Source organism: Astyanax mexicanus, chromosome 3 (genome assembly GCF_023375975.1).
Source record: "Astyanax mexicanus isolate ESR-SI-001 chromosome 3, AstMex3_surface, whole genome shotgun sequence".
NCBI lineage: Eukaryota > Metazoa > Chordata > Actinopteri > Characiformes > Acestrorhamphidae > Astyanax > Astyanax mexicanus.
This window is the reverse complement of record NC_064410.1, coordinates 37,046,913-37,072,304: the sequence shown is the minus strand read 5'-3', so window position 1 is coordinate 37,072,304 and position 25,392 is coordinate 37,046,913. Positions and strand designations below refer to the sequence as shown.

Below are 25,392 nucleotides of genomic sequence, written 5' to 3'. Positions count from 1 at the left end.
TGGAACCTTTTTAAATAATGTTTCTATGTTCATATAATGAGATTTAAATAATATATGTCCCTTTAGGGCTGGGTGATGATATATAATAAAATATTGCTAAAAAAAATCTAGACAAAATATAATGTTAGAGTACCAGTTTTAAATAATAACATCAAAAATCATACACTTTGATGTATATTTAAAACAGCAAAAAGTTCATTGTATAACCATGAAATTCACTGGTTAAACGGTTATAGCTGGTGAGTAGCAATGGAAATAAACCAGAAATAGAGTTACGTTGCTCTTTTAATTCTGATCTAGTTTCTCATCTCATCTTTCATTTGCACCCAACTAAGTTTCATATTTTCAGAATTTTACACAATTTTTCGTTGTTTACAACCCTATTTACTACCCAGTCCTAAACTTTTTTTTTTGTATTTTCCTAAACATGCGTACACATCTCTGCCTGTCTGTCTGATTGCATTTACCTATGTATGCCTCAAGATGGCACCAAAGACCCCACTTATCTTTATGGAAAAGTCGACATATTGTTTTCTGTAATATATTTTTAAGCACGTCTCTTGTATGTGCACATACATGTTTACCCTTTTTGTAATATATTCTTCCCACAGTGTTGAAAAACTGAATGTTTACGGTTTAGAGACACTTCACAGGTTATTGTCACAGTTGAAAAACACACAACAGTGTGAGTGTATGGTTAAGTGTATGTGTGTGTGTGGCTAGAATTAGAATTGAAGTTGACAGATAATATAGTTTAATAAAAAACACATTTGGAGATCTGTGTGTGTTTGCGCAGTAGTGTGTGTGTGTGTGTGTGTGTGTGTGTGTGTTTGTGTTTGTGTGTGTGTGTTTCTCTGTGTGGGTTTGTGTGTTTGTGATAGTCTCTTGGGGGCAGGGCATGATTCAGCAGCCACAGCCTGAGATCACTAAGCTAAAAGGGAGAGCAGGTAAGAATAAATGTGTAAGTAAGAGGAGTTGTGATTAACCAGGTAAAGTAGATCATGTGTGTTTATGTCTGTGAAATAATGTGTGTTTGAACCCTGCAGTGTTCAGTCCAGCCATCATGAGGCCTGCAGGATCAGGAGCATGATGTAGGCCTGCATTTCTTTTTACTGGTGTTTTGAAATCAAGTCTAATCCTTTTTCTGTTTTTATATCATTTAATCTCTGTCTTTCTTCCCCTTGCTATATACAAACTATATATTCTTATATTTTATCGATTTTCTTTCCATATTTATATAACTATTTGACTATTTGATCTATCTATCTATCTATCTATCTATCTATCTATCTATCTATCTATCTATCTATCTATCTATCTGCCTACTATCTTTCACTCTTTGACCCCTTCCACACTATTTTCTCCACCTCTTTTTTTTCTGAATCCTTTGTCTATCTCTCTTTCTCCTGTTCTCTACCAGTCTCTCTCTCTCTCTCTTCCTCCCTCCTTGTGCGACTCATTCTCTACCAGCCTCACTCTCTCGCTTTTTCTCTTCTGTACTTCTTGTCTGACTTGTATTCTCCACCTGTCTATCTCTCTCACCATACTCTACCAGCCTTTCTCTCTCTCTTTCTCTCTCTCTCTCTCTCTCTCTCTCTCTCTCTCTCTCTCTCTCTCTCTCTCTCACACACACACTATTCTCTTCCTTCTCTTTTTCACACAGTAGCCTTATGGCTAAGAAATGTTGCGTGAATTCCTCTAGTCATGCGGGCTGGCTGATCCGAGTCACAAGGTTGTGGTGAGAAAGAAAGATAAAGAAGGAAGAGCAAAAAAAAAGAGGGCGGGCTGCTGTCATCTAGGGTTTGCAGGCAAACACAGGAGGAAGTGGAGAGAGAACGAGAGAAAGACAGAGAGGGAGAGACAAACAGAGAGAATGAAAGAAAGTAAGAACATTGCAAGGATGAGGAAATAGCAGACTGTTGAGAGCCTGACAGATGAGTGCACACAGTGGGAGGAGCTAAATACTAAAAAACTGAAAGTAACAAGGCAGACCTTCTCATGTGAGCAAGTGAGGGTGTGAGAGAGAGAGAGAGAGAGAAAAGAGACAGAAGAAAGGGAAAAGGAGAGATGCAGTAAAATGTGGCCTTACCCACACTCCAGGTAACAACGGTAAGTTAAAGAGTGAAAGAGAAAGAGGGAGAGAATGTTGCTGGTTTGTTACCCTTTATGTCTCTTTCAGTCTTTACTTTTCTCATTCACAGTTTGGCAGCCAAGTGAGTGTTTGGACATGTGGTGGGCCGGCAGCTTCAACTGAAAAGCAGTAAGTAAACAGGTCTTGGCATGCTTTTGAGAGGACAGTCAGAAATCATACACATATAGTGTGTTTTGGTATATTTATATGGCTATATCTATATATGTATGTACGTATGTCAGTGTCCTAAGGCTTTTAATCAGTAACTACACGGGGAATTGTGCAATATTATAGGGTTATTACTAAGCTATAAGGGCAACCGATGTCTGGACTTTGTAGGCAGGCATGTGAACTTTAAAGATGTTTCAAAAGTCGCTGCTATTAGATTCTTTACCCAAGAAACATACAAACATACAGTCTAAAAAAGGTCTCTGTAGTACTAAAATTGTCTGTTTTAGTTGTAACAACAGTAGAATCACTAAAAAATAAGGCATTTCTTGTTTGTGAATATTTGATTAAGCATTTAAATTGTTAGCATTGTATATAGAACCATTACCTGTAGTAAAGAAACTATAGTACAGTAAGACAGTGTTAGAATTGTCCTGTGAAATGTTTGGCATAGTCACACAATGGTGTGTGAAACTATGAAAGAAGAAGTTTTGCTGGGTTACTGTTTCCTGTTCAGATGCAGTCGTTTGACTGCTGCTACAGTTAAGGCAGGTTTAGAGACACTTTTTATAAAAGGTTTCATTCAGATCATGGCTTCTGGAAAAGGAAAGTCAGTTCCAGGTGTGACTCCTCCAGCTTTTCCTTGCTCCGCGCTCTGGCAGTTCATTAGCTGACTGCTGTAGAATGTGGCTGCTAGTGTGTAAGAAGAAAAAACAAACAGCCCGGTGGTTTTGTAGGGGCAGTTTGAAGGCTCATATGATTCACATATGATATGGTTATGTCACTATGAAGAAAATAAATGTTTTTTGTTTATGCTCTTCACACAATTTATTTAATACCTTTTATAACCTTTTCACATTTTTTAAAGCTTTAGATAAAAGTCTTTTTAAATTTTTTAAACCTTATCTTAATCTTCAGCATCTGTAGCATGTGGTTGATATACACAGATATTAAGCACATTTTCTTGCTCTTGCAAACACTGCATTATTCAATAAAATTTGCTGATCAGAGGCTAAGAGATTTTCAGTGAAGAACCAAAAAATTACATTGCTCACTAAAAGTGTGTATTAAAACTGCAAATACACTGCTAAACATCCTTCTGAAATAACAGAAGACTTCAGATATTGCAGATATGAAGATTTATTTAACCACATAAACAGTAATGGGCACTTCTCAATACAGTTCTCCATTATAACTATGTGCAATTCTGTGCAAATTTACACACCACCCTTAATTGTTGTGATCAAAATGCTGTTAGATCCAAGTTCTTCATTTTTAATGTTATTTTTTTCAAGGAGATTATATAATACTAATCCATGTAGAGAAGAAAGAGTAAATTAAAATAAATAACAAGGCTTAAATTGCATTTTCCAGCACTTGTTGATGTGATGGAGGACAGGGCCACTCAGTGTAATGGAGAAACGAGTGACAATATATCCAGAATTTCATCAGAAGATGGAAGGAGCAGGCGATCCGCATGGACAAATGGTATGCTGCCTTTATTCTCTGTGTGGTTTCTATTTCCTAATATTTGCAATGGCAACTACTATAAAGCAGTTACAACAGTTACTGTTTCTTTGTTTCTGTTTTTACACTTAAAGCACTGTACCAGGCATTATTATACAATAAACAAAAAACATCTTTGCCCCCCCAAAAAAGTGGTGTTTGGTGTAATACATTAAAAATGTAGGTCCATATTTTACATTTATCAGATATCAGAATGTGTGCTTTATTAAACCAAAAAGGCGAGATTAATTCTGGCCATTTCTAACATCTCTTTACCTTTAAATTCTTAAGCAAGTTGCTTTAGGTTCTTTAAGTAATGCCATTGGAGAATCTCTCTTTTTAAAGAATGAATTTTGCAAAAGAGAAGAGAGAGCTTTTTGTAGCGCCTCCTAAAATGAAACAGGTAATTTAGGTTGCTGTGTGTTTAAGACAGATGTAAATTATATCTGTTTTATTTGTTTGTCCTCTATTTCTGTATTGTATTGCATTCTAACATTAGTTATAAGCCAAATTTAAATTTGATAAGGATCTCAGGGGGGGGATCATTTAAAAGTTTATATATATATATATATATATATATATATATATATATATATATATATATATATATATATAGACTGCAATATATAAAAATAACAAATAAATGTGCTAAATTTCATAACATTAAAAAAAATAATTAACATTTTCTGTGTGGACATTTTTGGACATTAATTAAGGCAATAAACAGTTTGTTAATATTCTGAAAGTATCTTGGAACTCTAATTGTTTATATTTTGCCATTTGAGATTTACACTCACAGTCCAGTTCACTAAAAACTACTCCCTTATTGGCCCACAGTGTTGTTGCTCTGGGTTTTACACTTGTCAATGTCACTGCAACACTGAGAGCGAGTTCACAACCCAAAAATATCCCATCTTTAGCGTCTCTGTGGTGAGAAGCTGATCACTGATAAAGGCTTTAGTATACACAAACTGTACATCAGCAGATGAGCTACAGTCTCTAATGGTACATCAGCAAAGTAAACTACTAGGGCTACTTATTTTCATATAAAGTATTGTGAATGGTACATAAATTGTGTGTATGTAGAAAACACAGTCGATATCAAATTATGATGCTGCTTCCTGTTCTTATGACCCTGAATTTAACTAATTGAGGGTAGAGAGTTTTATTAACTCAGTACAGTATTAACTGAATTTTATGTACTTTAATGATTCTTTGTTAATATTGAATGGATTTTTAAGTGCTAAAAGTAGCAAATAAACACTGAATTTGTGTGCACATTAATTAGATACATTACACAAACCAGACATATTCACACATGTAGTGCAAAGACAATGCCAAATTATGCTTCAGAATTACAGATGTAAATGTGTGTATGTAACTGTGCATGTAACTGTGTGTTCATGTTTTTAGGTCAGTGTATTCTGGCTGTGCGATCTTCTTCTATGTTGGCCCCAAGCTTTGACCTGTCATTTTGCAGGTCTCTGCTGGAAAGAAAAGGCTTTCAAGTTAGTTCCTTTTATATGTTTCTCATAATCTAAAATTGAATTGCTTTATAGTGTATGTTTCTTAGGAAATGTAAACAAAAGTCAAGAGTGTAATGAGTGGGATTCTGTTTGATAGGTTGAGTAATTTGAATAAAATTGTCTGTGTAATTTGTTTTTTTGTAAAGTTTCAGTGAAAGGTTTATTGTTATACCACAGGACATGTGCAGTAACAATAACAGCAATAACATGCCAAGGTGCAAGTTTTGTAATTGGATTTAATTATTTTGAGGGAGTTCCAGGTTCAGGGAATTACTGAAACATTCACTATAATAATTCCACAGTTATTACTGTGGGACTGTAAAAACTGCTCACACTGCAGATTCAGTTGTTATTTTCAGCCTGTAACCTTTAGTGCAGATTCATACTGGATTAAAATTACTTCACAGTTATGACCGTGAGACCTATGCTAAGGGACCTATGCTATATTAACATACCAGATCTCTGGGCTGAGAGTGATCAAGTGAACCTATCCATATTTCACACTGCAAAAGTTTAGCGTTGGGAGCATTTCTAGTAATGGGGGAGATTAAATGAATGAGGAATAAAGATTGGGCAATAGGCCTTCCAATATCTACAGATCTTTTAATCTGTTGAATAGAGAATAAATGCAGTGTTTTACAGTTAAGCTGTTTGTGGATCTTCTTACACAGATCCCTGTGGAGGACTTTGAAACTCCGGTTGGAATAGCGCTGGATCCTCCGTCTGTAAGAAGATACCTGTTCTTCAACTCTTCATTGTTTCACTTCATCCTGGCTCCAGTAAGAGTCACATTGTGACATAAAACACACTTATAAAAGACACTTCATTAAAAATATCTAACCTTACACTCACACTCAGTACATTGGGTTTAAGGGGTTAATTTAAAATAAATATTTATCTAGTAACATATTATGAGTGTGACTATTGGGTCAGATTTACTGTGAAGTTACTGGGTAATAGCATTGTAATAAAACATTTCCTCATTCATACCATCTGTATAAACAATGACTCGTGATTCACCGTCATAAGATAAAAATTCCAAGTGAAAACTGATTTATTCATTCACTCTGCCTGTTTAACCTACCATATTTTTCGCACTAAAAGGAGCACCGGTTTATAAGGCACATTTTGTGACACTAGTAAGGAACAGGGGTGTTGCCATGTTTCCCTTCTAATTCAGCAGGTCTTACTGCTGGGTGGTGGTAGGAGGGTAACTAAGTTAAGTAAAGCTAAGTAAACAAAACTGTAATTCCTTAAAAAACATTTCCTTTTAAAGTCAAATGAGAGCTGGATGTTAATCTACACAGTGTCCTGAAAACTGTTTATTTGGGTGAGTAAAGTGCTTCCGTTTAATTATAGTAAGCTTAGATTTTCTGATTTTCATGGTTAGTGCTAGCTAATGCCGCCCGACAGTTATAATGTTAATGCTGCTCCAGCCTCAATTATACATATGGTGCACCGGACTATAAGGCACACTGATGAATTTTGGGAAATATAAAAGGAATTCAAGTGTGCCTTTGTAGTCTGAAAATATGTATATATTTATGACTAATTTTAATTTGTGTGGATTGAGCATGATAACTAACATGTCAACAGCAAGCGGATTAAATTAAACAAAGAGTGATTTAAATTCCTATCCCTATAAATGTAGTCATGATTTTAAAGATTGCAAGTTCAAAAATTTGGGCAAATTTATGCAGCTCATGTCAAGCACTGTGATTGCCTGTTTAGCTGGAATCCAAGCTTAACTTTTTTCTTGCTGTTGCTTTAACTGTAATTAGAACTATGATATTGCCACAAAAGTTACAAGATAAATATTGTTTCAATAACCTTGTTCAGGGTGATATGACCTTAAACCAGTATCACAAATAATTGAACATTTTACCTCTATTACCATAACCAAATGAATATATAGGCTGTCTGAGAAAAGGACCTTTCACATTTTTCTTTCTTTTCTCTGCTTCTTGTCTGCTTTTGCTTTCTGTTTTCTGTTCTCTTCAATTTCCATCCTCCATATAAATGCTCATTAGTGAGGAACGCTATAGTTAGTGGTTCTTTTGTGTTGATTAGAAGTCCGTAGTGTCAGTTCTGATTAATTTTCAGTCATTTGCACAACCCCAGGTTAACCCAAATTTTATATTCTATATATTTTTGATGCCACATTTTACCAAACGGTTCTTCAGATTTGTTTATTAGAATCTGTTGAACTAATTCTGGTTCAGTTTTTTTTATATTTATGAACATGAAGAAGCATTGCATTTGGCTTTAATAAACATGAGCTCATTAGCATGCCAGTTTTGATTGGCTGCTACTAAGGCTAAATACTAAATAGCAGTGCACTGAAGACCACCACCAGTAGTATGTTTTGTATAATTTAGCAGCATTAGTGCTGACTACTGTCATTTGTGCAGTTAAATATCTTAATAATCCCATCTTTGAAGAAGTTTAAATATCATTTGTTAACACAAGGCAATGCTTAAATGCACACACACACACACACACACACACACAAATACGCAAATGACAGAAAGTAAACCTTGTTGTTGTAAAATGTTAAACTACTTTACCCCCCTCAGCTGGGATTGGGATATCTATCATAAAGCAACAGGCTGTACAGATGGTTGTCAGTGTTGCAATAAAGCAGAATTTCCCCATTGAAAGGGATTTTCCACATTAAAAAGACATTTGGTTATTGCCAAAAGACTATATCAGCTGATATAATGTGGGCACCAGTCATGTAAGTCATATAGAACTGTGAGTATTCTATAGTGAAGCATATTAAAACAGTAATATAAACAAAAACAGCAAACAAATTTAGTATCAATATTGATATATTATTTAGTGTTTGTTACATAAAAGAATACTGGATTGGTTGCTGGCTTATCCTTGAACTTCAGCCACTGTATGGATTTACCTGATTAGATAAATTAGACTTTGGATAGTAAGTGTAAACAATGGGCTTCCTGCAGGAAAGAGCTGTAAATGCTGAAGCTACCACACTCTCACTTGTTTAAACAAGTTGTTTGTTTTCTAGAATTTGATCTAATGAATTAGTGATATTTAAACAAATGAACACTTACCATCCAGATAAAAGGGTCATCATACAGATGACTTTCTTAGATGTTTGGAATTTTTCACAGTAGTATACTTGTGTAGTAATTTGATGTATATCTGACTGTCATATTGTTGAGCTGTGGTGTTGTGTGTGTATGTGTGCAGGTTTTGTATATCGTGCTGTGGTGTGCTGTGTACTCCAGCCTGCACCAGTACCTTCGTGAGAGCAGCACAGATTTCTGGATACTCTGCCTCTGTGTGAGCCTCACCTCCATCTGCATCACCATAGCCATCATCCTCCTCCTCCACTACAACAACAAAGAGGCAGGGAGCTGTTCTTTCTTAAAATCAAAAGTTTTATTTATAATATATGTATTTATGTGCCTTATACCTACACAGCGCACATATAATAATCTGAGGTCTCTGATACAATTCACAATTGTCATAATTAAGTATTGTGCCAGATTGTGACAAATAACTTTAATAAAAAGACCAATGGTTTGGGGACCAATACGGTCATGTTTAAGAATGTTTTAAAGTTGAATTCTTTAATCTAAGTGTTTCTCAGTGATGGTTCTCAAACCGCACTGTCGTGCACATTTATTGCTTCTCCTGACACACCAGATTCACTGAAGCTGTGGCATTTCTCTTCTCAGATTAATGTGAACACAGACGTGCGCCTAGTGCAGGTGAATGAGCGACTGGTTAAACATGGGCTCCTTCTGGGAGTGGCTGATTGGGTTCAGCAGTGCAGTGGGAAAATGCAGGTAAAATACCTACATATTTTACATACAGCTCTACATACTTACAGAACAACAAAAACTCAAAACAACCAGAGCAATACTGATAGAGATAAATACCAGAATGCTTTCCAAAAATATCACATTGATTCAGTATGTAAACACTAGCATATAGACACACAGACAGACAGTAAATACAAAACAAATAATAAGTAACAAATGTCAAGATTGGATTCACAACGAAAGGGTGCTTTTATGCAGAATATTCATTAACTGTTTAATGCTAAGTGGTTATAAGAATTGTGGGTTGTAATACAGAATTTTTCAAAAAAATTGGGAAAGAATTGAGTAAAAGTTCAAAGTCTGCCAGAAAATTCCAACTTTGTATGGTTCTCTACTGCTGAGCATTTCAAACCAGTTTGAATGACTTACGCAATAAACTATGGTTAATAATCAATGATATATCATGATATTTAAGATTAATAAGAGGCATTTATGTAAAGAACTTGTTTTACATAGGACTTAATAACTGAGACTGTAGATTTTAGGGAACAAAAACTACAGGAAGATTGACAAAATATTAACCCTTGTGTGGTGTTCATATTTTTTGTTACTCATTTACTTTGTTACTTGTATTTAATTCAGCAACATTAAGCAATTTTACATTAAAATGCTTTACACATGCTTGCTTCACCTAAATTGCAAGCAATATAAACAGCTTACATGGTTAATATTTGCCCTTTACCTTTCTTATGTTACATTTCTTTTAAAAAGTGCTACACTTTTTTTATTAGTTTTTTTAATAAAATGTAAAAGAAAATGAATTCAACTCAAGATATGAGTAGAACATTTGTTTAGTTTCAAATTTACAAATGAAGCAATGTTTATTAGCCCTTGGCCAAACATACTGTATGTAATATAAGTGTGTGTGGGGGGGGGATGTACAGTGTGTGTTTATCGAAAATGTGTTTTGATATATGTTTTTCACAAAAAATGAGCCAATGCCGATGAGTTTGTGTTAGAAAAATATTTTTTTTGTATCATTTGATGAAAAATTAAAATGGGTCCCACAGACCCGAACACCACACAAGGGTTAAAGGGTTTCTGTCAGTGTTTTAAAACATTTTTAACTGTTATCTTTTGATTTTACATTAATTTAAATCCAGAAATTTTGCTACTGGAGAATTTATTCAAAAAAGGGATTTAACTTTTAGACTATTAACTAATCAGAGAGAATGAGTAAATGTGGCTTACTGTTATATATATGAAAGGCTCATTTCCGTTTCTTTATCTGATTAAACACTGCTGTTTCCATAGTGTCACACTCAAATGTTCTCTACTTTTTTTTTCTTTCAGCTGTTTTGTGTGTTCTGGGACTTGTCCCCTTGCCTGCAGGCCCTAACTGAAACTCTAGAGGAGTTTGGCTTTGTTAAAGATGAAATAGAGGTATGCCTGTCTTTGCACTTTCATTTATTTATTTATTTATTTTATATTTATTTAAATAGATTTTTACATGACCATTTTCCAACCATTGTGTATTGTATACTGTTAAGCAGACTATGTTTGCTGCAGTAAATAGTACTTCAGGGGCTGTTACCTGTAAAAATTCACTTTCTATATATTTTTTATGCCATTTTTCCTTTTGTGACATAGTAGTAGGCGGTGACATTGAGAATGTGGACACACAGTAACTAATGAACCTGGAAATATGCTTACAGGGCGTTATGCCAGCCGATACTGAGGGTGGTTATACTCTTAAACAATGTGCTAATGCTGTAGGGCACATGAATTACAGCACACAATCATTACACCATAGATAAATCATTAGGAAAATGATATAGCATACAATATTTACACAGCATCTAAAATACTTCAACTACATGGTGAGATCTTCACAGAGCACATCAGGTAGAGACGTCCAGTCATCAGTGTTTCACTAAATTAAGTCCCCAACAGCTCGGATGGCCCAGCAATGAGGTCCAGCATCCAAACCCACTTCCCTCCAAGCTCTCATTTAACCAACTTTATAACTTTAGAACCACACTGGCCTCCCGTGTAAGGTTTTCCCTAGCCCCAGTAGGACTGTTGATGAAGGCTTATAGCCACCAGTCTCTGTAGATTTTACACACACACACTCTATAACAATAGCTTATATTTCCTATGTTTCCCCTGCACTGCCCTTCCTCACCTAACCACAGACCTTAATGTCTACAACCAGTGACTAGCCCTGTCAGCTTCTTCTCACAGTTCCTTCACAGCTACTCTCAGCACAAAGCCTCTGCATCCAAATTTAATCTGCAATTGCATGGCTGACTTTGCTACAAGATACCCACATTTCCTCACCTCAGCCACCAAATCTGCATATTTTAACCTTTTTCTTTTAGCTATTAGCTCTATAAAAATAGGTTTGCACTCTTAGCACAATGCACTGTGGAATATGTAGTTTAGTACGTACATCTGCCAACAGCTTCAAATCTCCAAATCTCTTGAATCTATTTACCAATATCCACAGCCTCAACGCATTGTCCATTATAGTGCACTTTATAGCATTGCAGCACCTGATCATACTTTTCCATGTAGCAACTCAGCAAAAAAACTAACCAAAAAATTCATTCATTGTGTTGGTCACCAGCACTTAGCTAATTATTTATACTCCTGGATGTTCATACCTCTGATACCTGACATCTCACACAGATTCAAAATCCAACTGCTGGAAAATAAAACTAAAATATAAAAAAAATCTATTCAGAGGAAAAGGCATCTGTGACCTCATAATAAGTGTTATATTTGTTTTTCCTGTTTTGTATTACCTACTTTGTATTTTACACTTTACTTTTTCATTGTTTTTACTTTATAACTTTAGCTTAAATGGGTGAGGCTAAATTGCTTTTGCCTGAATAGATGGACATGTCAGTAAATTGTAGGGGTGTCACGATTCTCTAAATCCTCGATTCGATTTCATTTTCGATTTGAGGGTCACGATTCGATTCGATTCTCGATTTTCTTGTTTTTTTTTCTTGTTATTATTTTATGCCTCATAAAATTTAAATAATATATTTATTATTATTATTATTATAAATATTATAAATATTATTATTATTATTTATTAAGATATATATGGTAATGCCATCTAGTGACTTTTTTTGGTAGCAACAGTGTGCACTATTAAAACAAGCAGTTTATCAGAGCTGTGTGTGGATGGCTGGTGAAACTGCTCACTTACATGAAGCTGCAGTTCTTCATCCAACCACTAGTCGGAGCTGCAGCAGCAGCACAAGCCCCGCCCCCTTCACTCAGTCACTACTTCAGTACAGCCCAGCCACGGGCTACAGGGCTCAGCCAGTCCGTTTTTACTGTTTCTGTAAACAAATAAAGGTTTTAACCCCACTAACCGGATAATACAGCTCACTACAGTTCATCTTTCAGCCCAAGCAGCTAACAGCAGCAGGTTAGAACAGCCGACACGGAGTCACTGCTCGGATTACATTATAAACAGGTCAGTTAGCGCGCTGCTAACCTCAGGATGTTTATAACTACGGAGTTTAGTGGACACACCACGGCCGCCAGGTAAGTCTTTTAAAGGCTACTGAAGACTATTAAAGGCTATTAGAGGTTATTGAAAGCATTATTGGGGGGCAGAAATCAGTACAGGCTGGTTAGATAAGTGATGTGGTGAAACTGTGACTAGCGCTGTCACAGTGATGTTTATTAACGTCTGCGTAGCGCGCTGCGCAATTTGCGTAGCGCGCGCGGGAGGGATCGTCGATCCTCTTTTTGACTTCGATACTCGAGACCATGACCTCATTTCGATTCGATTTCGATAAAATATCGAGATCGTGACACCCCTAGTAAATTGTTGTGCAATCGAAGGCAAAATAAACGATAAACAGCTGCATTTGTAGTTTAGTGTTAGTATATTCACCATATAAACTAACAAGAGAGTCAGTGTGTTTACATGCACTCAATAATCCAATATAAATAGCACTCACTGATTCACTGTGTAATATTAACTGTGTATACATACCACATACAATTGTATCATTTCATTGATGAGAGAAAATTTGGCTTGATCTTTTTAAGCTTTTTTTTTTTAGAATTATTACATACAATAATTCAAATGCAACCACATTTTTGTCCCTTTTACCCTCCAGAACAAACTGAAGAAGAGAATGTCTCACATCTATATCGTCACTGATGTCTCTGATGCCACGGAAGCTGTGGAAGGTGAGCCACCTGAGGAGACGGATGAGGAGCAGCCCCTACTGGTGGAGACAAGACCGAGAAGCAATTCACAGAAGCAGAGAGACGAGTCAAAACTGACCAGAAACTACAGCTTTATACCTGACTGTACCCGTTCGTATCAGGTGAGAACATTCAAAGACTTTTTTGTGTATTAGAAGTAGAAATGTGATTACAGTCCCTACTCTTACTGAAAAAGTCTTATATGGGTATTACACATGTAAAATGGTTGAACATAAAATCATATGATAATTTTTATATGGTATTACAGTTGATTATATGGTCATGTTTGTCACTTGAAAAATCACTTGGTTCTTATTTATGGTTTTTTTTGAAAGAGGAATTTACATGCTCTGTTTTCCCACATTTCAACTCTTGGGGACAGGGATTAAGCCTATTCCCAAATTGTATTTTCCTTTCAATTAAAAATCTTAATTCAAAATGCTGTGCATTTCAAGACTAGGTTTAATCTTTGTCTGGGACATTGCCCATTGAAGTAGGACTTCAGGAATGTCTTAATTAAAGAAGCATTATTCCAGATTAAAGATACATAACCTCCAACATTTTTTATGGAGATTTATCTAATTTAATTTACTTTAATAGGATATATTATGCAGCCTATGAAGGGCACCACATTATAAGGCACACTGTCAATGAAAGTCTATATTCTTTCAAAGTCAAACAAGTCTCTTCTTCTTAATCCTCTTCGTCCCGGATGGGACATAAGGCTTCGACGATCTGCCTCCATCTGGACCTGTCTTGAGCAGCATGCTGTGCCTCGCCCCATGTTAGATTCATCTCCTTTAGCTCAGCTGTCACCGTACGCCGCCAGGTGTTCTTGGGCCGGCCTTGCTTCCTCTTCCCAGGTGGAGTCCATCGTAGTGCGATCTTGGGAATACGGTCTTGATCCATCCTGAGAACATGCCCAAGCCATTGGAATCGGCTGCGTTTGATCTGTAGCACCACGCTGTTGCATTTGGTCTTCTTATATAGATGTGCATTGGATACTTTTTCAGGCCAGAAGATTCGACAGAGTTTCCTGAGGCAACCATTGTGGAAGGCTTCGACTTTTTTCATGTCATTTGATGTTACTCGCCAACACTCCGAACCGTACAACAATACAGATTTCACATTACTGTTGTAAAGTCGGACCTTTGTTCTTAAGCTATATTGCTTAGACTTCCAGATTTTGTCTAGTCTAGCAAAAGCACCCTGTGCCTTACCGAGTCTAGCTCAATGTCCTTTTGTGCAGAATTGTCCTTACTGACAAGACTTCCCAGATAGGTAAATTCCTCCACATAATCGAGAGCGTGCCCATTCACTGAGATTGGTGCGTCTGGAGTGGCATTTATGCACATCACTTGGGTTTTGGACGTATTGATGTTCAGTCCTACCTGTTGGGCAAATTTGTTTAGTCTATCAGTTTTCTCCTGCAGATGAATGTGCTTCGATGCAAGGACGGCAAGATCATCGGCAAAGTCTAGATCTTCCAGTTGGGAGAACAAAGTCCACTGAATACCCCTGGGTCTGTCAGTTGTATTCCGCATAACCCAGTCTATGGCAATCAGGAAGAGAATGGGTGAAATAGCGCACCCTTGCCGCACACCTGACTCCACAGTGAACCATGTAGATGGCTCACCACTAACAATGATGCTGCATTCAAAGTGACGATAGAATGTCCCTATGAGAGTGACCAGTTTCGGAGGAACTCCATAGGCCCTAACAATCTTCCACAGGGTGTCTCGATGTAGGCTGTCAAAGGCTTTGCGGAAGTCGATGAAGTTGGTGTGTAGGGGAGTGTTCCATTCTGCACTCTGCTCGATGATGTTCCTCAAAGCGAAGATCTGGTCTATACAACCCCTTCCTCTCCTGAACCCTGCTTGTTCCTGCTGTAGCTCTTGATCAATAGCGGACTCGATTCTTGCGAGTAAAATCCTAGAGAAGACCTTAGATGGTACTGATAGCAGCGTGATGCCCCTCCAGTTGTCACAATTTTGGGGGTTTCCTTTCTTGGGGAGTTTGACGATCAGGCCCTTGTCCCAGTCTTGGGGTATTACTTCCTTCTCCCAGATGTCTTTAAAGAGATCAGTAAGCACGTTGACTGAGGTGTTGAGGTCGGCTTTAAGCATTTCTGCATGAACAGAGTCTATGCCGGCGGCCTTCCCATTTTTCAAGGCTTTGATGGCAAGTTTGACCTCTTCCTTACTTGGGGGGGTGGTCTCGATGTCAAAGACACGTTCTGCTGACGAGGGGTTAGCAGGATCCTCTGGCTCAGGGCAGTTGAGTACCTCGCGGAAATGCTCAACCCATCTCAGGATCTGGTCACTCTCAGTGGTGAGGATGTTGCCTTGTTTATCTTTGACAGGGGCCGACTGGCTGGTGTACTTGCCCGTGAGTTGCTTGATCTTATAAATTGTGCTCAACTCGCCCCGTGCAGCTGCACACTCAGCTTTCTCTGCTAGGTCCTCAACAAAAGCCCTTTTGTCGCTCCTTGCACTCTTCTTTACCTCTCTGTCCTTATCCTTGTAGGCTTTCTGGACCTGCTCATGCAGCCTGGGTGATTTTGTGCTGAGCAACTTTGCTTTCAGCTGTTTTCTTTCTTCAATTCTTTGCCAGGTGCCAGGTGTTAGCCATTCTTTGTTCCCTCTCTTTCTGTAGCCCAGGACTTTGGTGGCTGCCCCTACGTAAGACTTTTTGATGTTCTCCCACTTGTCTTGTGTGTCCAAGTTTTCATCTACAGATTTAGCGAGAACACTGAATCTGTTCTTCAGTTCCAGGCAGAACTCTTTGTTGGTCTTGGGGCATCTTAATTTGGCTACGTCAAGATGTTTCCTATGTTGACTCCGCTTTTGCGCTTTCCTTAATTTCAGCTTGATGGTGGCTGTTAAAAGGTAGTGGTCACTGTTCACATCAGCTCCACGGTAAACTCGAACATCTTGAAGAGACCTGCGCCACTTTCCGTTGATCAAGATGTGATCGATCTGGTTGATGGTGGAACCGTCCGATGACTTCCATGTGAGTTTATGGATAGTTTTGTGTGGAAAGATGGTGCCACCAATGACATAGTTATTGGTCATGCAGAAGTCAACAAGTCGCTCACCATTATCGTTCATCACACCGCACCCGTGCTTCCCCATGGCTCTTTCATAGTCTGTGTTATCAGCTCCCACTTTGGCATTGATGTCACCCATGATCACTAACATGTCATGCTGGGGAACTTTAAAGATTGTCTGCTGTAGCTTTTCATACCACTGGTCTTTTTCCTCCTCATTTGCTTCATTGGTTGGTGCATAGCACTGTATGATGGTGAGCTTACAGTGCATGGAGTTGAAGCGGGCTCTGATCAGCCTGTCGCCGAGGGGTTCCCAGTCCAGCAGGGTGTTGACCTTCTCTTTTGAAACTATGAGTGCCACGCCGCGTGTGTGTTGATCGGGGTGCCCAGAGTGCAGGATAACTGTGCCATCGCTCCTCACCTGGCGTCCAGAGCCGGTCCATCGGCATTCACTTATTCCTAGGATGTCCAGCCTGTATCTTCTCATTTCACTCGTGACCTGAGCTGTTTGGATGTGTCGAACATGGTACGGACATTCCATGCACCCAGGCGGATCGTAGTTTTGGGTCCCAGTAGACTAGCCATCGCGCTCCTGACTTCCTGTTGGAGGCTTTCATCAAGGACGGTCATACTGCCAATAGGTTGGCTGGGGTCTACTGTAAGATCCATAATAGTATTACATTTCGTAGAAGTTTCCGTAACGGTAGTCTTTTTAACGTGGTGGGGTTGTTGGCCCCACGTACAACCCCCAACCTGGAGGACCAGGTGCTGTTTTTTGTCTGGCCTCTACCTGGAGTACCTGCCCGACATGGTTGAACCTACTAGGGGCAGAGCCCCCGCCGGTATAGCTATCCGGGTCACAGAGACACGCAAGGTTCCCCACCACGACAAGGTAGCAGCACAAGGGGAACGTCAAGGGAAAGTCAAACAAGTGCTGGATATTAATCTACCTAGATTTCTCTACTGAAAAATATTTATTTGAGTGAGTACAGTTCTACCATCCTCCGTAGGTTGTTTTAACACAGTAAACACGCAGACTACAGTCCAATATACTCACCTCTGAACGTTGAAAGAGCTAGCGCTTAGCACGTTTAGCGGCTAATTCTAATACTTCTCCAGCCTCTGTGCTGGAGGAACTTCACTGAAACTCCTGTATAATGCTCAGCAGAGTGGCTTTACTGTTTCTTACAACCTGACTGGTAGAATTAATACATAAGGCGCACTGTTGATTTTTGGGAAAATTAAAGGACTATATGTGTGCGTTATAGTCTGAATAATATCATGGCACACACATATCATGGTACACACGTACTCTACACATACTTTTTGGTATAGCTGTGGTGTTTGACTAGAGCTTGCATCAAACTCCTTGTGTCCTATTTTATAATTTATACATATTTTCGTTTTTAAATAAACTAATGCTCTTTTATTAATTAAAAAAATACTTAAGTGTATTTCATCCTAATCTACCACATCTGTAAAAACAAAATATAAAACTACTGTACATATAACTATTTACTTGGGTGAGGTTGTCTACAGCCACTTCAGCCAAAGTCTAACATGAAGTTGCATTACAAAGAGTTGTTTGTACTTAGACCCATTGTGACTCATTATGTAATAGGCCTGTGATAGAAGTATGTTGATCAGCAGCCACACAGTCAGTTTATTATAGAAGGATCTATGGCCATAAAACAGCTGTTCTCCAGGGCACTTAGACATTTCCTTTGTTTACTCGCATTTAGTGAATAGAGCTTCTCTCCCTGGTTGCACCATGTTATGTACTTTTAAGTTTTCCCCTAGGGGAAGAGTCTCTGCTTTTACTGTGATTTCTCTACGGTTTATGGTGAATGGGTGAAGCCTGTGACCCATTTAAAACATCACCAGAATAGCTTTAGTTGTGGGTTTCTTGTGGCTCAGCAGACTATGCTGACTTGCCATTTTTTTATGGTATTCATAGAAAACAATAGGTAAATTTCAATTACAAGGGATGCAGATTCAGTGACCAGAGTTATACAATTTGGTGGTAACAGTATTTTTACAGTATTTATTTTGACCTCAGCTACGGCCAGTCAAAATTGGAATCCTTTTCATTCAGGTGAATTACCAATGATGAAAATTTTACATATTTACATATTTCTTAATGTTACAGTCACTACCCTTTTGAAGTCTGGCCTAAATAGGATTTTCTGTTTTAAGCAGTGGTACAACACCAATATGGGAATACTGATAAAATTAAAAATATGCTGGACTACTCCTTAAAAGATTAATCTTTTAAAGGAAAAGTCCAGCATTTTCAACCTAATCAGGCATGCTTGTTGAGGAAAAGCAGAGTATAACTGCATTAGAACTGCTGCTTCAAAACATGACTTACTTCCTGTCTTCTTTTGCAATCTTTCGTTTGTGTTTTCAGGCTATTGCGTACCAGCTCTTGCTGACCTACAGTGCTGTCTATGTGAGACTTTTGGTGTCGGAGAGACTTCCTGCTTCATCACATCGCCCTCTAGGCACGGACAGAAATCACTGCACAACTGCGTCACTCTGCCTCTGTCAGTACATCCAGAACAAGGTCCTGCGTTAGATGGGGCGATCGAAAGAGCTTCCAGGCGGACACATTTCGGTACAGATGTACGAAAGATGCACTGATTTAAACAAGCATCACCTGAGACTGCTGTATATGTAAATTATTTTTTAAGCTGCTCTGTGAAATATATATATATACATATATAAAGTTTTCCTCATTTGCTCTCTGTGCTCTGATGTTAATGAGTGCGCTGATCTGGTTTGGGTCTTATGTAAGGGTTGTATGAGGAGAGAGGACCAGCAGAGTGAGACAGGGAGAGAGAGAGAGTGAGCGGCCTAGAGAGAATCACTCATGCAGGAGGATGTCAGCATGAATCAGAAAGCGAGTCAGTGAATCTGTACAGGCCTGGTAACAGCTTATCACGTTATGGCACAGCAGGGGAACATGCAGCACAAACCAGGCAACACATCGCTGCTGTAGTGCAGTGCAATCAGGGGTGGACTTTTTTCTCCTACAGGCCCTCAGGAGTCAAAAGGCTCTTTAAAAAGCAAATTAATTACATAATTATACAGTTTATGTCTTGCAGTAATGTGTGTTTTTGTGGTCATACTGCAGTCATGTTCGTATTTCAAAAGGCTTTACGAAATGCAGGTGCTGACCATAAAGTGTTATCGCAGGGGATGACTTGGTAATCCTAATACCTGTACACAGCGGGTTACGAGGTGTTTACGGTTACGAGGCTAAACACTGCCAGTGTGCTCATTGTAAAACAACATGAATTATTAGAGTTTCAGTGAGGCCTGATAGTTGGTGCCGGATGGATGAGACCATTTCCAAAGATGTGTTTGCTTTAATTATTTATGGATCCACAGTGTCACTTGTAGACCAGGAATATGACATAAAAGGCTTTACCACCCACAGTGGACAGTGTGGTGGGTGGTAATGATCATGACCACCAGTGTCTGGCTAGAATTGTCCGTGCAAAGAGACAAGTGACTCTGGAAAAAAAGACATCTATATTTAATGCAGGAGGCCCATACACATACATATCCCACAGGTCAGTGCTGCATTTTTTAGCTTCCATGGATCAAAAGTGGCAAGAATCAATGGACACAATACTAGTTCCTATCCCATGACTTTTGTCATGCCTGCATATTATTTTTCCAGAACTAGTTTTAAAAAGATGTGTGCATATTTACTGTTGTAGAAATACTGAGAGACCTGTGATACACAGTAAAGAGTATGAACTGTTTCTTGTTAGTATGGAATACCACCCATTAGTTGTATAATAGTAATTGATTAATTGATTTTACTGAACACAATAAGCATATGATTAATAAATAAATTATATCTCTGAGGTAGAGCTGGGCAATATAATGTGTTATTATGATATACAAAATAGCCTAGTTTTCTAAACATATCATGAATGTTGTTAGTGCTTAATTAACACTGAACAACTGACCCTTTGATTATGACAAGTGAATTTAGTCTTGTTTAGTTAGATTAAGTGCATCTGAACTAAAATCACCATACTAAGAAGGGCTTCACAACTTTGTAGAAAAATTACATTGCAATAGTTTTCTTTTTTCTGTTATATATAATATTATATTCTGGTAAGTGAAAAGAGCGTAGATGGGCAACAATACATTTTTTATATGTGTATAAAAGAGGCACACACTGCACACTGCTGTGTTCTATAGTAGTATAGTATAGTAGAGAGAGTAGTAGATAATTTAGCTGTTAGTAACACTGATTTATACTGAAGGTTTAGTTTAATTTTCTAATGAACATTACCTCAGAAAGATGCGTTGTCCGGCTTTAAAAACGTTTTCTGAGTCCACCTCACCTCGAGACTGAGACAAGAACGATTCCAAATCAGGTAGAGTCCGAGGTCGGTCTGGAGTATAACAACAATGCTCAAACGATATATCGTGTAGCCCTAATACTAATATATGGATATTTGGAGATCAGTTTTATAAAAACCTGCTGCTACTGATGCATTTTATCTACATGCCAAATTATTGTGATAAATATTGTGTAACCTTAAAATGTATTCCAATATTGTGACAATATTTTTACCATATTGTCCAGTCCTACGCTGAGGTTTAAGAAGTTGAGAAGGCTCAGACATCACTAAATCTGTACTTGGGCTGGATACAATCTACAGCCATGTCTTCTTCTGCTGGTTCAGTGCAAGTCGTTAATCAGAGCTGATGGATCCAGACTGAGGAAAACTAAGCGAGACCGCGGGCACGGCACGAACGACACAAACCCACACAGTGAGGCCAGCAGTGCAGGTCAGAGCTGAATGGGCACAGGTTCATGATGGAGGCGACAGTGGGCAGCGTGCGGCCTGCTAAAACCATCACAGAGACGTGGGGTCTCTCTGGGCGGCTAAACGGCCATCTGTGCTCCTGCAGATTCAGTCTGGTCTGCTTCTTCTTCCAGATCCTCTGATCTCTTCAGTGCTCAGTGATGTTGTTCACAGCTCTAATTATAGATTTTTCACCCTCTATGCCTCTCACTGGCTCTTTTGCTTAAACTTTAATCAGCGAGGTTAGCTAACTTAGATAAATAATGGGAATATTTGCAGTATACTTGATCAGGAAAGGCATGTTTGGTAAGTGAGGTTTGATTCTTTGCACTGGTACGATGATGCTCGTGTATGGAGTGAACTGTGTGCCAAAAGTAAAAAAAATAAATATAGCCGCAAGCGGCAATCATCGGGTTCAAGCACCAACTTGCACAATGGTGCCTACTGGAGCATAGGATGGTGATGTGTAAGAAGGTCTAATATGATTGGAGATGCCCTGTCACATTTAGAAATTATCAAGTTTTTCACCTGTTATTAATGTTGAGCAGAGGCCTTTCAACCTGATCAGTGCTTAAATTCACATGTAAATCTAGTGAACTTTGTAGGATATTCATTAAGTGAGTTAGAACTAGTCAAAAGGTGTCTACATGAGCATAGGATGGTGATGTGTAAGAAGGTCTAACACAATTGGAGACATTCTGTCACATTTAGAAATGATCAAAAGTCTTTCACCTGTTATTAATGTTGAGCAGAGGCACAAAGGAGTGAATGTTCTGATATGACATGTAATGTCAAGTTATTCTTAATCTAGTTCTGTATTAAATGGCACTTCATCAGAGTGATATTGTACAGAGGTCTTTATCATTGTGAGATTACAGCAAATACTGCAGAGTTACAGCAATTTAGGTTAGAAATTCCAAGGACGCACAGATTGCTTGATGCCTGGAGAGTATTGTATGTGAAATTTTCACAAATGTTTTTAATGAACATTTACCTAGAGACTCTACAGTGTGCAGCAAGACTGAAATGGAGGTGATAGGCCAAATATCCAGAGAGTAGTTTCAATATAGCTATTTTCAAACAATTAGCAATTATGAATGAACAAAGCACTTTTTAAACATAGTTGTATTGAGAAATTTGTCAGAGCCACTGTACTAAATATGGCAAAAACAATTAGATGTCAAAATAGTACAGCATGATTGACATATACTCGTTTTTTTGGAACAGCGCCCCCCAGTGGGCGGATTGTTTCAGCACTTTGCAGGTCACTACAGTGTCTCCACCTGAACATAACTGCCAAATATCATCCAGATTGGGCAACATTCAGCCTGCCAAAATGTCTGCTGAATGCTGATTGGCTGATGGTGTTCAGCCATGTTGATTGATTAAGTTGCCCTTTGAACATCCTTTAGAGGCTGTATGATAGATTCTGCATGCAAAGTTTCAACTTGCTAGGTTGCACGGTTGCTGAGAAACAGTGCTCCAAATTTACCTCTTGAAGTGAATGGGGCATATATCCGGAAGGACTAATTTGCATATGGCGGCCATATTGTTTACATATTTCAACTTTTTCTTAATGAATATTGAAGCGCATGCTCTCACGAGTGTTTTGATACCAAATATGCCAGGATTGGTCAACATTCCTAGGACTAGTTTGCAAAAGTAGGTTTTGCATATTATGCAAATTAGCAAAAAATCTATATAGACGGAAGTGCATGGTCCAAATTGTGAAAAATGAATTTCCTTGTTTATAGCGCCACCACTTGACCAATCGGTGCCATTTTTGTTGTCCACCGAGATGCACTGATCCTACATCTACCTACCAAGTTTCATTTCTCTATGACTTACGGTTTAGGCTGCACAACTGTTTTTTCAGGAGAAAAAGAATAATAATAATAATAATAAGAAGAAAAATCTTAGCAAAAACAATATGGTTCTACGCACCTTCGGTGCTTGAACCCTAATAATAATAATAAAATCTGCTGCCAAAAGTTTCAGAATCAATAAGAAAAAAGTGTTGCAAATTCAAAAGAGAAAAAATATAGCCAATAAATATATTTTTAAATATACTTGGTTATCATTTTATTATTCTTTGCTTTTAATTAAAATTATTTCAGTTTTTTTTCAGTGTTTTTGTGGGGTTTTTTTTTTTTTTTTTTGCATTTTTTTGCTTCCGTGGGCGGGGCTTTAGAAGAAGGCGTTTCACTTGAATCTCCATTGGTCACCTAATTTTGGACTGAGGGGTACTCTGAACCTTCGTCTGAGACCACGCCCACCGCGCCAACTTCAAGCCTTCTTCCAAGCTCAGGTTCCAGTGCATAGCAGCAGGTACTTTCCAATTAAGTTTCATACAAACTTTATATGAAATGTTAATGTTTCTTTCCTAGTGTTTTACTCTGTTAAAAAGCTCACGTTAGTGAGGTGTGCTAAATATTCATGCTTAGAGAATGCTAGTTACCTATTCAGTGAGCTATTGAGTTAGCTAGGGTAAGCTATTATGCCACTAGGTAAAGTAGGTAGCATTTTTTGATTAGCCTTTTTATTAGTATATACTTCAATGGGCTGTCTGAAACGCAAGAAATGCTGCAAATTCAGGCTGGATACTGAAAAGGATGCAGTAACCTTTAAAAGCATATTTATTTTGATTACAGATTTGTTTTTTTTGCGTAAAACCTTTGCCACAAACTTTGCTCCATAGTCCATGTTGCTAAAAAGTTGCTAGCTAACTTGTATAGATACATGGCTTTCAGTAAAGTCTATAACATTTACACAAAAGTGCAGAGTGTGTTCAGCTTTCAAAAGGGCTTTTTAGGCTACAGTGCCATTAATTATCCGGAAAGATAATTAAGGTTATTTCTGCATTTTTGCACTGTGCTAACTGATTGACTTAGCAATCAAATTTTGATATAATGCACAACTTTTGATACAACAAACGTGATTAATGACTGAAAATGATACTTGAGGGGGTTGGAGTGAAAATTACCTTTTATAAAAACAATTTGTTGTAATATAAACTAATTGGTTTGATGCATTTATCATGACATTTTGACACAATATAAAAAACCTCTGGATTCTAATTAGATTCAAATTAGATAAAAAAAACTACATACATCAGTTGTAGGTCTGTGTTATGGCAAAAACTTGCAAATATGATCCATATAATGATACAGAGGTTATGATTTTTTTTATGAAATATTGAAATACTGTAAGCAATGTGATACATTGTGATTTAAATCGATCTTTTCACATAAACAAATAATTAAAAATCAATGCTTTCCTGGTGAAAATCGATAAATTATTGCAAAACAAACTATTGCTATATGATATATAAATTTTGTTTGCACCATTAGTCAGTTGCTGCATTTCCCGGCAGCATATGTATATGAAGTGTCATTTCGTTTGGAACAGTCTTTTATAAGGTAGTGGCCGAAAAATGTAGCCCATCTTGACTGCATCCTGGGCATTGAAATGCAGCTGTAACTGTATGTCTACTATGGCAAAGGCAACAGAAGTACTTGGAGTGACAAATGTTGGCATAGCACCGCTTAATCACTTATTATAAAATAGGCTTAGAAGAATATTTTGTGTACCAACCAGCCCATCCCACACTACTAGGATACTAAGTATATACTGTATCTTATGGTATTAGTGTGCAGTCTGCATTTCAGGCAGTGGTGTCGGTGGTGGTCTCTACTTTCTGACACAGGGCACATGCAAGAGCGCTTTTCAGTTTGCAAGAGATTTCTTGGTTTTGTGTTGCTATGGGAACTGGGCCCACACACCCTGATCCAGCTCCTTCAGAAGACCAGCGTTCCCAGTTCAGAGTGTGTTTAATCAGTGAAATCTGGAGCGGCAGCCACAGGAAACTTTTCAATATTCATATTCTTCCGGTGGTTGTTTTGGATAGAAAGAGGTGGTTGTTAAAAATAGTTGAGAATGGCAAGTGTGATGAGAGATCGTTAAATTAGAGATAGATTGTGTGACTCTCACGGCCAATGTGTGAGAATTGGCAGCTCTCAGGTTTGACACAATGTTCAATATTGTGATCACGGTTCAGTCCTATTTTTGTTTTGTATGTCTGAAAAATGTTTCTAGTTCTAGTTTTTGTGGGACACAGATTAGTTAACTGTTCCGGAACAAA

The 25,392-nt window shown here is 38.0% G+C and overlaps 1 protein-coding gene across 3 annotated transcripts; it reads left to right on the top strand.

Annotated features, from left to right (window-relative positions):
* Positions 1-1,061: 1,061 nt before the first annotated feature.
* On the top strand, positions 1,062-19,159 carry LOC103029604 (transmembrane protein 268). 3 transcript variants are annotated; one of them, XM_015602065.3, is made up of 10 exons: positions 1,062-1,091; positions 2,202-2,260; positions 3,674-3,787; positions 5,219-5,313; positions 6,003-6,110; positions 8,551-8,709; positions 9,042-9,152; positions 10,482-10,571; positions 13,277-13,489; positions 18,827-19,159. In XM_015602065.3, exons 3-10 carry the CDS (start codon positions 3,688-3,690, stop codon positions 18,992-18,994), a joined length of 1,044 nt encoding a protein of 347 aa, XP_015457551.3. In that variant the 5' UTR covers positions 1,062-1,091; positions 2,202-2,260; positions 3,674-3,687; the 3' UTR covers positions 18,995-19,159. The 3 variants fall into 3 exon arrangements, with proteins under 3 accessions (XP_015457551.3, XP_022538827.2, XP_007228590.3); XM_022683106.2 differs by lacking the exon at positions 1,062-1,091 and adding an exon at positions 1,380-2,109 and having other exon boundaries at positions 2,180-2,260; XM_007228528.4 differs by lacking the exon at positions 1,062-1,091 and adding an exon at positions 1,381-2,109.
* Positions 19,160-25,392: the final 6,233 nt, after the last annotated feature.